Source organism: Harpia harpyja, chromosome 12 (genome assembly GCF_026419915.1).
Source record: "Harpia harpyja isolate bHarHar1 chromosome 12, bHarHar1 primary haplotype, whole genome shotgun sequence".
NCBI lineage: Eukaryota > Metazoa > Chordata > Aves > Accipitriformes > Accipitridae > Harpia > Harpia harpyja.
Window position 1 is genome coordinate 5200379 of NC_068951.1, and position 13155 is coordinate 5213533.

The 13155-nt window shown below is 54.7% G+C and overlaps 1 protein-coding gene across 2 annotated transcripts in view; it reads right to left on the reverse strand.

The window, feature by feature from the left end:
* The window catches only part of ADORA2B (adenosine A2b receptor), a 34099-nt gene extending 21299 nt beyond the window's left edge, over positions 1 to 12800 (reverse strand). For both annotated transcript variants that reach the window (XM_052803111.1, XM_052803110.1), the window contains exon 1: positions 12363 to 12800. In XM_052803111.1, coding sequence (XP_052659071.1) covers positions 12363 to 12727 — 365 coding nt within the window. In that variant the 5' untranslated portion in view covers positions 12728 to 12800. The remainder of the gene's footprint in view (positions 1 to 12362) is intronic.
* Positions 12801 to 13155: the final 355 nt, after the last annotated feature.

The following is a 13155-nucleotide window of genomic DNA, read 5'->3' on the forward strand; positions in this document are numbered from 1 at the left end:
TTCTGACAGAGATAACTATACGTTTGCCATCAGTGTCACAGTCACACAGCCCGGCTTGCAGTAGGTCAAATACTTTAAAGAAAGAAAGTTCAGCCGCTTTTACAAGATGGCTCTGACCTGCCGGCGTTATCGTGTACAAGCGCCGGGCTGCTGGGTCCGTACCGGCTGTGCCGTCCCCGAAACGGGCCAGCGGCAGAGGCTTCAGCCGGGGCACAACACGGCTCTGCCCGGGCACCGGGCCGTGGAGCGAGCAACCGCTCTGCCCCTGAGGCTGGAGGAGATGTCCCCTGAGCTGACCCGTGGGCTGGAGACGGTGTCCTTCACCCAGCAGCATTCGCTGTGGCCTGCGGCCCCTCCACTTCAGTGATGGCTCAGCAAGGTCCACAGCTTTTCTGGAAAAGCATCACGACAACCACCAAAGCAACAGGCGTACATTAGCGCAGGCTGCAGGAGGGCTCTCTGCGTTCTCCAGGCACCGTGCCTCTGGTTGGTAGGATGGTCAGGGGTTTGGGGTTTTTTTTCCAACAGGTCTCATTGCATTTCTAATGCTATTTACTAGCGCTGGATACCAGCCAAGACACCCAGGCATGCCTAAGTACAGCTGGAGCAGAGCAGGACTCGCTGCCAGCCTGCAACCAGCCCAGTCTTTCCCGTGCAGGAGTTTGGCTCCCGACTGGCAGGAACGGAGTCGTGCCCTGCACGTACCTGGCATCTCCCTCCAACCCCGGCAGCGACCCCGTGCAGATCACCCAAGCAGAAGCACTGCTGCCCCTGAGCTCCCGTCAAACGAGGAGCGTACAGCAGCAGCCAAGGCGTAATTCAGCATTTGGGGTGGTAAGACGTGGGCCAGAAGGCAGCAACAGCCTGGAGTCTGGAAGGGGACTATTATTCCCACATTATTTATCCTCAGAGAGCAGGAATGGGAGAGAATCCCCTGCCATCCCTGAGCAGCCCAGAAGGATGAACAGGCAAAAACGCCGTGGTGCCACACACCCGCTCTCCTGGTGTTTGGTGGAGTCTGATGGTGGCCCTGTGACGCTGGCCTGGGCCCTGGCTGATAAATTACTGAGTAAATAAACCCAAGGTTAGCAAAGAGCAGAGCCGATAGCAAACAGTTCGTTTTGCTGAACGTCCGAGATGTGTTGCCGAACAAAAGGGTGATCTGCAAGCTGAGAGGCTGCGTCAGCACTTGCCACCGTGTCGTCATCAGTGCTGCGGTGCAGGGTCCGCCACGCTAGGCAGCGTTCAACCACGCAGCCCTTGTCCTGCCCAAAGGTGTCCCCTTTGACTGTCACCTGCAGAGTGGCACAACCCCCTTTTACATTTGTTCACCATGGCACCCTTGTTCCCAAAGTCCTTCCCTACCCCCCTGCTCTTGGAGAGACAAAAATGAGCTCCATCATCTCTACCACGGGCTGAAGACCTGCAGCTGGTACCCGGCAAATACACTGTGGGTCCTGGCTCTTCAGACATCTGCAATAGGTTGTCCACCTGCCCCGGCATTATCGCTGTCGCCCATCCTCGCTGGATGCCCGAATAAAATCCCTGAGGCTGGCTGAGGTGCAGCTTCTAGCAACAAAAAGATGCTGGAGAAATCCGCCCCGCCTTGGTCAGGCTTCGTCTCGCCAGCAGCCCTCCAAAGGCTGCAGGGCTGCCAGGCTGTGCTTGTAAAAGCTGCACACAGACACCGGGTGTTTAAATGCTTCTGTTGTGTATGTAATACAATGCTGAAGTTGCAGCATTAACTTTTCCAGCAGGAAAATTTTCTCTCATGATGTAGCCTCCCAGGCTTGCTTAGTCCAAGCGTTTGACCAGGGATGTCTCTGCAACCTTAACTGGGAAGAGCCAGGAGGGTCCCAGCCCTTGTCCTGGCATCTTCGGAGCGTCTGGGATGGCGCAGGGGAGCGCTTGGAATCGGGCAAGGCTCTAAACCTGCACATGTTGTGTGGTCAGCCTCACTCTATACCAACCCCTTGCTGGCAGAGCAGTGCCGGACAGACGTGTGTCCGTCAGCAGAGCTGCAGCAGCAGCACCCGAGTCCCTGTGCCCCGGCCTGATGGAAGGGTGCTGCGCTGCTCTGCTCAAGGAGCTTGTGCCAGTTCTCCCACCGCCAAGCCCCAGCGCAGGATCAGCCTTTGATGAGCAATTTCAGTGCGTAAACTCCAAACTCACAGGTAGCTTGTGCCGAGGCCACGGTCGGTGGGACCGGTGGGGAGATCCAGGCGTGATGGCTGTGCAAGGGATGCTGCAGCCAGCTTGTGTCCTCTCTGCACTCCTGGTGCCCAGAGCTTTGGAGGGAGCCCTGGGGGGGCTGGTGCTCCCCACTGCTCTCCCTGCTTCCCTCCCCATTCTGCCCAGTGCCCAGGCTGCCGGATGCAGGGAGGTGAGCAGATGGAGGCTTTGTAGAACTCAGACTACGCAGGTGCTCTGATACAAACAAGCAGTGATAATTTATATGTTTCTATTTTAAGTGGGAAGGAAAACACACAGACACCTCCATTCACAAGGGGAGAGAGGAATTTGGCTGCCAAGCATTGTATCCTTGTCATCTACTTGCAGCTGTACTTTGCATCTTGCTCTTTTTTTTTTTTTTTTTGTGAGCTATAACAGCACGAAATAAGCACCATTGCTGCTGTTCTGTTTGCTCTATGCACAGCCACGTAATGGAGATCACATACCAGCTGAAATATCCTGGCAGGACATTTTAAATGAATCATAAATTGCACCTTAGAGAGGGGGGGGGGGAGGAAAAAAAGAAAAAGCTGTGCTTTTTAACCAGGAAGGAGTTGGCGGTGAGAGTGAGAAATCTGATTAGCGGTTACAGTATCAGCCGAGGAAGCAGAACATCTGCGTCTGTCCATGTCCAGTTGTAGACAAATCACTTCCTCCCACATCTGTCCCCATTGTGTGCAGGGGACAGCAGCAGCGTCCCCCCCGCTCGCCCTCCTGGCCTTCCGCTGGACGGGTTACTGCAAACACGCCAGCGCCCACAGCTCAGGTGAGCACCCAGGGGTTATTCGGAGGGGCAGGAGGCATCGCTCAACGCCATCCATTTCTGGTGCTTTCATGGGAAACCTGAGCGGCTGCAACAGCTCGGCCCCTGCGCACCCACCCTCCGGGGGATGGAGACAGCCAACGGGCCATAAGGTGCCGGCTCACGGCCATCCTTCACCCGTCAGGAAAAGCTCAGTGGGAAGAAGCGAGTGCTCCCAGGGCCGCAGCCCTCCCCAGCTCCCGGTACCCAGAGCACGCACCCAACCGGGCAGCATCCCCACCCACCAGGGAGCACCCCACGCCAGGCAAGCGGCCCCACCGTTGTGCAACCCTGGTTAATGACATGTAAATGAGAACACCCAGCCCTCGCAACACAGAGCCCGGCTGCAGGCTGTTGCTCAAGGCTTGTCCTTAAAAGGGAGGCCCGTATGTGGGTGCTGCTCTGAGCGCTGAGCCTGGATGCTCGGGGAACCCAGCCTTGCCTTGGCTCCCTCCCTCACAGGGAGGAGGAACAACCGCCTGCTCCCCTCCGGGTGCTGTTTGTTAGGTTGCCATTCCTGCTTGAGGCACCTAACCGGCAAGGTCAGCGGCTGCAATGCTTCATTTTTAGATTTGGAGGATCACTAAAAAGCATTTAAAGGCTGGAAGGCTTTAGCTTTCTCCAGGGCTTGCTGTGTTTATGTTATACGACATTTTCAGCCTTAGTCTGAAATAAAAGCTGGATGATTTTGAACTAGTAAGAGAAGAAGACAAGCCCAGTGGGTGAGCAGAGGCTGGGGCAGCCCTGCCGTACTGGCTGTTTGCTCGCTGGGAAGCAATTCTAACTGGGAGCAGAGTCACAGAGAAAGGCACAAAGAGCAGCACGGAGACCAGGATGAAGCAGTCCTGGCTGAAGAGGAGCCCTCGGGTGGGCATTGACCATCAGCTGCTCCCAGAGGAAGGTGGGGATGGGAGATGTCCGCCAGTCAGAAGCAAACCCATTTGCAGCCCCTAAGTTAACCGCTCCCCGGTTATGAAGACTCCAAATCACAGAATCATAGAATCATTTCGGTTGGAAAAGACCTTCAAGATCATCGAGTCCAACCATTAACCATGCCCCCTAAACCGTGCCCTGGAGTACCCTGTCCACTCGCTTTTTGAATACCTCCAGGGATGGTGACTCAACCACTTCCCTGGGCAGCCCATTCCAATGTTTGACAACCCTCTCAGTAAAAAAATTTTTCCTAATATCTAACCTAAATCTCCCTTGCCTCAACTTGAGGCCATTTCCTCTTGTCCTATCTCCAGCCACCTGACAGAAGAGACCAATGACCCTTCCCAGGACAAAAATGGACAAAACCCACTCGTGCTTCACACTCAGCCATAGTGATGCCTCTTGGAATGAGCCAGGCGTATGGAGGGGAGCGTTCCCTACCCCTGGGTACCCCTTTGTGCCGGCATGCCCCAGCCCACCCCATACAGGCTACAACCATGCAGCCTGCAAGCTCGGACTATGGAGTGCCTACAGGTTTAAAACCCCCTCAGCAAGATATCCATACCCATGTGCTTATCCCTCCCGTGAACTTCTCCTTCCCCGGGAGAGTGACAGCTGCCCTCCACAGCTCCCACCTCATCCCAGTTTATCCCTGCTCACCCCTCCACACAGACTGGTACCTCAGCCCTGCAACCGCCAGCCCAGCACCGGCTCAGGGCAGGGGAACGGCTGAAGGGCATCGGGTTTGCAGGACCAGGAACGTGGGAAGAAGAAATGCCGGAGAGCGCAGTTTTGGCCCAAAGCACCCCGCAAACGGCACGCGTTTGGCTAATCTGGAGGATTAAGGAGGGAAACTGCAAGTCAGGCTGCTGCGAGGTGGAGAGCGGTGGGAGGGGGGCCACAGAGCTGCGTCCTGGTTGAACACCGACAGCACCTGCGGTGTGGATGTGTGAATATTTTTCTCACATGCACGCATTCACAGCAGCCCACGGCCAGGCAGGAATTTGCATTCGCTGCCCTGGTTTCTGTCTGCAGAAGCCGGCCCCAGCCAGCTCTCGCCCCTGACAGGGTGAGAAAAGGTGACTGAAAACTGAACTAAAAGAAACATGGGGTACGAGCGGGGTGCAGGGCAGGCTGTGGGCTCCCTGCCCACGCCGGGCAACCCCACGCCGCTGTGAACATGCCTGATGCTGGGGGACTGCCAGGGGTGCGCAGAGCCCCCGGGGGCACAGGAAGGAAATGAGCTCAGCGCTCCCCACGCTCCAACAACCGGTGACATCAAAACATAAGCAGCTCCCTCAAGATGCCCGTGTAGAGGCAGGAGCGTGCGATACCAGCCCGTCACGCTCCGTAGGGTGTTTCTGAATCCCGGAGCAAAAAAAGCCCGCTTCTTCCTACCCATGATGGCAGGGCCGGGAGGAACCTGCGGCCCTCCGGAGCTCTTCCTCGGCACCACTCTCCCTCCATGGCTCTGAAGCCCCACATTATTCTGCCTGAGGATGCCTGGGGCTCAGAATTTTTGTCATTCCAAACCTCCCAGAGTGGTCAGACCTCAGATGCGCAGCACTAGGGTGGCTGAGTTAAAGGCAGCTGGTAGAGGTGAGATCGGAGCTACGATTCACTGCGAGCTTTTTTGGGTGTGATCCTGTATATAGAGTCACTGCGAGCTTTTTTGGGTCTGAACCTGTATATAGAGCAGCGGTGTGACCGCTACCCCCCCCCAGGCACCCAGTGCCCTGCTCGCTCAGATAACGGATAAGGGCAGGGAGACGGCAGATCTCTGCTGGATCCCTCTTTCTGTAATGAAACGGGTGCTAAAGCCCTTCCTAAAGGCCCCAAACCACTGGCCTCTCCATCCGCCAGCCCCAGCACGCTGCTGCTCCTCTGCCTTCCCTGCAGAGCCCTGGGCTTCTTCCCAAGGGCAAGCGGATCTTGCGCGGTCAGCACCGACCCCAGCACCGCTCACCTCCCCGTGCCCCATCCCAGTATGCTCCAGCAGCTCGAGGAGCCCACCCTGCCCTCACCTCCCTGCCCACATTCAGCCAGTTCCAAACCAGCTGGCGACACAGCATCCAGCCCCCGCACGCCAGCTCCCCCATTGCAGCACAACGGGCAAATCTCACGGAAAAGACCGACAGGAGAGGGGGAGGACGTGGCCAACAGCCACCCCCCCCGTAGCACCACGCTCCCGGGAACCTGGCACTGGGGTTTGGGTGGGAGGGAGGGTGTGAAGGCCGGGGCGATGGGCGCTGACGCACGGTGCATCATGAAAAGGGGTGCGGGCAGAGCCCCAGCCACGGCGGCACCGGTCCGCCTGCACGGCTGCTTCTGCAGGGACTGTGCTGTGTCCCTTGTCCCCAGTGGGTCCAGCAGCTCTGGTCACGGTGCTCAGTGACACGCCGGTCGGTGCCCACACGGCACCAAAGGGTGAGCGTAAGGGCACAGACACACTCGCAGGTTATTTGTGGCTCATGCCCAGGCCTGATGTCGTCCGTAGGATTAGGAGATAATCCGCTCTGTGGCACGTACAAATTCCCTGAGCCTCTCGTGTCATCGGACTTCGCAAAGCCACAAGAGCCGATGGGGAGGGGAGAGGACTGACACATCTGTAGGCACAGCTGGCGTCGCTGATTCCTGGCATCTTGTGGATTAAATACAGTAATAGGAGCCCCAACACCTCCTGCATAGTGACCGCCCGGTGTAGCCAAGGGCCAGAGCAGAACGCTCCTAAAAGACTCAGTTTTGTGGTCTGTGCTCATTGCTATAACAAGTAGCAAATTCATAAAAAAGCCCAAGAACAAGCCTGTTAATTAACAAAGCAAAAACTTTTAACTGCAAAATAAAACAGTTTGCTGTCAAAACATTTTGGTTTAATATATTTTTTTGCAGAGAGGCCGAAAGGTCTCCTGGAGCAAAATTCGGCCAGATTTCAAAAGCTGCTTTTTTCATCTAAAAATTAACCTGTATTTTTTATAGATTGAGCTGGCCAAAACTGAAAAAGGCTCCTAAACCCAAAGCTCTGGGTTCTGGCTCAGCCCAGAGATCGGTGCCCTCAGCCACTCCAGCTGCCGCTCCCTGACATCCCTGCTTACCCCCCAGGCTCTGCGGGAGCTGCGTCAGGACAGAGGTCTCAAAGACAATTAATTCCCTTCCTGTCAGGATTTTTGCTTTTTGGGAGGGAAGTGGTGCCCGAGGTGGGGAAAAAAAAATAAAAATTTGGGACAAGCATTTTTAGGCAACCAGGCTGCTCACAACTAAAAATAGCTGTGATTTTCCGCCCTCCAGTTTCTGGCCATGAGGGCACACGTGATTATTTCTGATTTTTTTATTGTGCTTCTGTGTCCAGAGTTGACTGCATCCAAAGCCCGGAGCAAGCAGCAGCCCTTGCGAGACCCACAGCCAGGCGAGCGGGCGCTGCCGGCCCCCGGCTGCAGCACAAACCCCCCACGTTCTGCTTGAATCGAGCTCAACTGACACGAACTTCCTTAAAGATGTGACAGCTCCATTGCTCAAGCAAACATGCCAGCCCTCCTGCCCGCAGCACTCGGCACGTTTGCCAGGCTTGTTGCACACTAAGTTTATTAATCGGTGATGACCTTGGCCAGGCGCAGCCGTCTGACGGAGAGGGGAGGCAGAGCATCCACCGCTCTGGAATAATTGCCGCCTCCCATGCCGCTCGGTTCTCAGGATCGGGCCCCGCGCGTGTGAGCTGCACGCGAACAGCAGAACACGGCGGGGAGTTCAGACGAAGGGCAACGCAAGGATGTCCCTTCAGAAAGGAAATGAAGCAAGGGCAGAAGGAAGAGCAGCTGCAATTCTGCGTGTCGTTGATGGCACGCAGAAAATGGCAGGTGAAGACCAAGGCTCTGAAGAGGATTTTTTTTCTCCTCCCCAGTGGCTCCAGCCCTCCCGCCTGCCATAAATACCCACCAGTTTGCTGTGCTGAGGAACAAGCTGGGAGTTGAAAGGAACCCGGGAACAATTCTTTTGCTGGAGAAGACAGAGGGAACCCCCTCCTCTGCAGCAGCAGGGCACAGCGAGGGCAGGCAGCCGTAAAGCATCAACCAAGCCACCTCTAGAAAGGACACCGCACAGCTCAAGGGGTCAGATAACAGCAAAGACAATCCAAATGGAATTTGTCCCCACGAGGAGAGCAGACGCGAGCCGGACCATTGCCTTCATCACGTCAAAGAAAAGAGGGGCAGCAGCTCACGTGGGAGACTGGCAGCACCAGAAGCAGAGCAGAGCAACACCATCGACAGATCATGATCCGAGCGTGGGTGCTCTGGCTGCGGGGCGGCAGCACGGGCTCAGCAAGGTGCAGAAGGGGAGAGGGCATGGTCAGAGATACTCTGTTCTAGTTCATGTCAAAGCTGCCCCAGAACATCAGTCTTGCACTTCTGCTAGGGATAAAATTGAAGATGGGAGAGAACTAAATCCAGGGAGGAAGAGCAAGCACCAGATCAGCTCAAATCACAGGGAGCTGGGGCTAATTTTCCCTCTGCAGGTCTCAGCTGGGGTGTTTGCCAGGTGGGCAGCAGGAGTACAGCATTCACTGTCCTGCCGGACAAGGGGACACATAGTGTGATGTTGCACAGGGTGTTTCATTCTCCTTTTGCTCTCTAAATACAGATACTCTTCTCCCTCCCTAATTCCTGACACATTTGTTCCAGGCATCTATCCATACCTACAATTATTAGCCACGCCAAAGGATTTTGGTTAATGCAAATAAAAGGGAAAGATTTTATTCCACCTACAAATCTTCTTTGGCTCACAGCTATGGGACTGTGGGGTGAAATCCAGCCCTGGAGAAAGCCAGAGAGCGAAAGCCTAGCACCGCTCCTGTGCCAGACACTCCGCAGGATGGATTTGCTGCTGCTGAAAGATGCTCCATGGCCTGGCTTTGATATTCTGCTGGGAGGAAGCGCTGTGGGGGAGCGAGATTTTGGGGGGGGGGGGGGGGGGGGGGAATCGTTGGCAGAGGAGAGCTGGGATGGTGCCACGTACCTGGGGTGGCACAGGGACAGGCACACGCAGGCAGGGCTCAGAGCTGCAGCTGCACGAAGTGGGCAGCACGGGTGGGGGCTTCTCCACAAACAGTCAATTTGTCAAAAACAAACAAAATAAGAGTTTCAAGGGACAGAAAGAATTCATGGCTTCAGGTCAAATTCAGCAAATATTTTTAGCCAGAAGAGGGAGGGTTGTAAACCACCATTTTTAAATAAGATTTTTGTTCTGCAATTGTCTAGATGAGAATTTGTTAGTTCCTTTCCAGCGAGGATGCCTCCATTTCAAAAAGCAGCACAGCAACATCAGAAGGGTTAAGCAACTCAAATAAAAATCTGCCAGGTTGGTCAGGATCACTTTGTTTCACTGAAACCTCCAAACATTGCTGTTTCAGTTTGACTGAAACAATTTTCCTCTTCCCCATGGGATTTTTTTGGTTCAACCACAGAACTGAAAAATCCATTATTAGCCTGGCTGTAATGCAAACTTCTCCTGCGCACCCGCAGCCTGCAGGCCTGCCCAGCCCCTCAGTGTGCTTAAATAGCCCTGAAATAGTATTAAATAATATGGCACACTCAGTTCTCAATGTCCCTACAGAGGTTTCCACAGGGACCTGGTGGATGCGACAGGGACACTTGTCTGCTCTGCAACAACTGCATTATTTATTGTAATTGCTAGATAGGGCTGGGTACAAATCATTTGCTTAAACATTTACTACTTCACGGCCCGTTATCAGCCTCTGCACTGGTCTCCAGAATGAGTGTTTTAGTGAGAAGGAAACTTTTCCTAAGCTCACCATTCCTACAAATTGATGACCAGCTTTCCCTTTCCGCAGCGCGACCCTCCTTCCAGAAACAGCCCATGCACCTACCTAGAGCGGGTGGCTGGACAAGTTCCTTCCCCCTCGCTGCCGGCAGCCCCGTGGAACATCTCGGGAATAACGATGATGACGAGACAGCTCTAAGCAAGCCTTGGTTGGAAAACCCTAGTGCAGTAGAGAAGTGTTTTGCCAGCATAGTTTTATAACCTCCTCTATCCTCTTTTGATCTTGGCTGTCCAAATAAAAACAGCCTTTCAGTACCAGTCCCTAAATCTCCTGTTGCCAAAGCAATGACCTGTCCATTGCTCTGTCCTTTTAAAGGAGTTTTACTTACTGGTCACCTCTGAGAGCAAGGAAATGGGCCTCAATGCCAAGACCAAGTTTAATCCAAATGTCACACTTCAGACCAGCCTAGGATGGGACTCCTTGATCTCCGTTTACAGCTGAAGGGGCTGTATGCATCCAGCTAGAAAGCGCTCACAGGAATAAAGATGTTTGTGCAAAAGGAATAAAAGATTTGGCCTAAGAGGGGGTGAAAAAGCAATGTTGGGAAAGGATCCCGAAGCAAGGTAAAACTGTCCTGGGATTTCATCCCACACCGGTGTATGAACTGACCTCATGGAGAGTCGAGCAAACCTGCTAGAGAACAGGATTGTGAAAAAAAAAGAGGGTGGAGGAAATACTTGCTATTTTGTCAGTTGGCAAAACCACTTCCCTTCTGCAAGCATGTAAATGATCCCCTCAAAGCATTTCTGATCTGCTGCTCTCACCTCGGATTCCAGTGGAGTAGAAAGAAACCGATCTCACAAGATTCAACTTCCTCTGCCAAGCGCTGCAAAAAGCACTTGGGGTAGAAAGGGAGTTAGAACCATGCTTGAATAGCTTGCTTGTGGCGGAGGGCTGTGATTAAATTGAAACTTAAAAAATCCGACCCGCTTCCATAGCTGCTGCTGTGCCGCTAGCCCCAATCCCGAGCAAGCCCCAAACGAACGAATGGAAGAGGCACCAAGGCATTACCCGGAGCCAACGTGCATCCCTGAGTCCAGGCGGGTGGCTGGGACGGTAAGCAGCCAGTGTCAGAGATGCTGGCAGCGATCTGAACTGCTCTGTCCCCGCTCCCTCCTGTGCAGACGGGAGCTGCAGCTTGGCTCTCGCTTATTCTACATCCGTGGAATTTCCACGCGTCGTGCTCCGATGACACACGCGGCCACTCAGCATACATGCATTTCCACTACCAGTTTTTATCATCTGCCTGATGACTAATTGATATTTGCCTAACGTATGGGAGTTCTCCAATGCAAGCTGCCAGAACAGGCTGAAGGGGGTTTTTTAAGTCATTTTAGGGTGAATTCATGGCTCCTGCCAGGGGGATACCAGAGGCGAGCAGAACCTAGGAAAGCTGCAGGTTACACAGTTCAGCTGAGGTCCCTGTGTCAAATCTGCCCCGCTTCCCCGCAGCCTCCACTTCCCACCAGTCCCCTGAGTGGTCCTGGACTCCCCAGCGGGGCTCCGGCGACGTCTCCTTCTCGGGGAGGGACAACCGAGACACGAAGGAGACCGAGACTAAGGGACTCAGGTCATTTGTAATGCAAAGCCAGGGTTTTGGTGCACTGAAGCCTAAGGCAGCTGCTGCACCAGCTCACTGGAGCCTGTAAATTATATTCAGCACAGTTTTCCCCATGGTATTGCAACGTCCCATGAATTAGAAGGAAAGCAATATATGTCTTTGATACTGCACTTGGATAAAAGTCTAAACTGTAAAATTCTGAAACCTGACATATGAATCCTTTCTCCTTCCCTCTTCTCCTTTCACAGTGTATGCACTGAGCTGTCACCCTCTGACAGTTACTGATCTATACACTGTCTCATGGTAAGCACTCAGAAGGAAAGGGTATGTATGCAAGCACTGAAATACGGTTTCAGCGTTTGTAGCTGTAACAAATTGCGCTTTTGGTCCATTCATTGTAGCCCTCTAAAAACTTGAAGACAGCCTAGTCAGAATCTAGTGCTGGCTGTAAACGTGAAGTATGTACAAAGTCACGTTAATATCTGTTTAAGATGACTTTCAGCCTTTCTGAAAGTATTGTGACCTGAGCTCAGGACGAGGCAAGAGCTCTTACAGAACAGCCTGCAAAACTACTTCTCTAAAAGGCTGGGAAGTAGGAGAAAGAGTGGTTGCTCCTATATTTAGTTACCTGGGAGATGCTCAGACCCCACAATAACGGGGGCTGTATAAATACCTACATAGATTAGCTACAACTATCCCAAGCACACTACTACATCACTGCATCGCCCTCCCAAGAAACCACTGACCCTCCCAAGACAAACACCCTCAAGAAACCGAGCTCCCAGGATATTTTGAAGTAAGAGGCAGGATACTGAAAGCCTGATGCCAGTCCCGCAGCCAGCGAGCGCAAAATCTCCGTTCATTTTCATCGCCGCCTGTGAGCAGCAAACTTCTTACGGCAGCACGAGGGACCAGAAGTTCCTGCACGCTAAGACCAGGAAGGTCACGGTCTGGGCTGTCAAGGAAGGTGGCGGCTACCTGCGTCCGCTCCAGTCTCTTACCTCAGTGGGATCTTAATAGCCAGGTACCTGTCGATGGCCACCGCCAGCAAGCTGAAGATGGAGCTTTGGGTGAGCACCAGCACGAAGCATGCGAAGAAGAGGCAGCTGTGAAAATCCACCTGGAATCCGATGCTGATGGTGATGGCGAAAGGGATGGCTAGCAACCCCACGGCAATATCGGCCACCGCCAGGGACACCAGGAAATAGTTGGTCGCGTTCTTCAAGGTACTGTTGATGGCCACGGCCCAGCAGACCAGCACGTTGCCGGCGATAGACAGCACGGCGATGATCAGTTCCAGCACGATATAGGTGGTTTTCATAGCGTCCATGGCGAGAGCCCAGGGCGAGGAGCTAGAACCGTTCATGAGAAAAAGGGACTTTCCACCGGCCTACCGGCCGCAGGTACCAACAGCCCACGGGGCAGCGGCGCTTCCCGGAGAGAAACACCCATGGCCGGGCTCACCGCCGCCTCCCGCCCGGCCACCGGAGCGGGGGGGGGGACCGGAGGGGCGCGGCGAGCCCCGGGTCGCGGCCCCCCGCTGCCCGCACCGCCCGGTCCCCGGCGGGGGGACATCCGCGGCCGCGCTGCCGCCGGTCACCGAACCCACCGAGCACCGAACACCGCCGGGACCGGCTGCTGCTCCGCCGGCCGCGGGGCCATCCGCCGGCACTTCGGGAGGAGCAGCGGGACGGGACGGCACCGGATCGGACGGGACGGGACGGGACGGGACGGGACGGACGGCCCCGCCGCCGCTCCGCCCGGGGATGCTCCGCTGCCGCCCGCCCCGCGGAA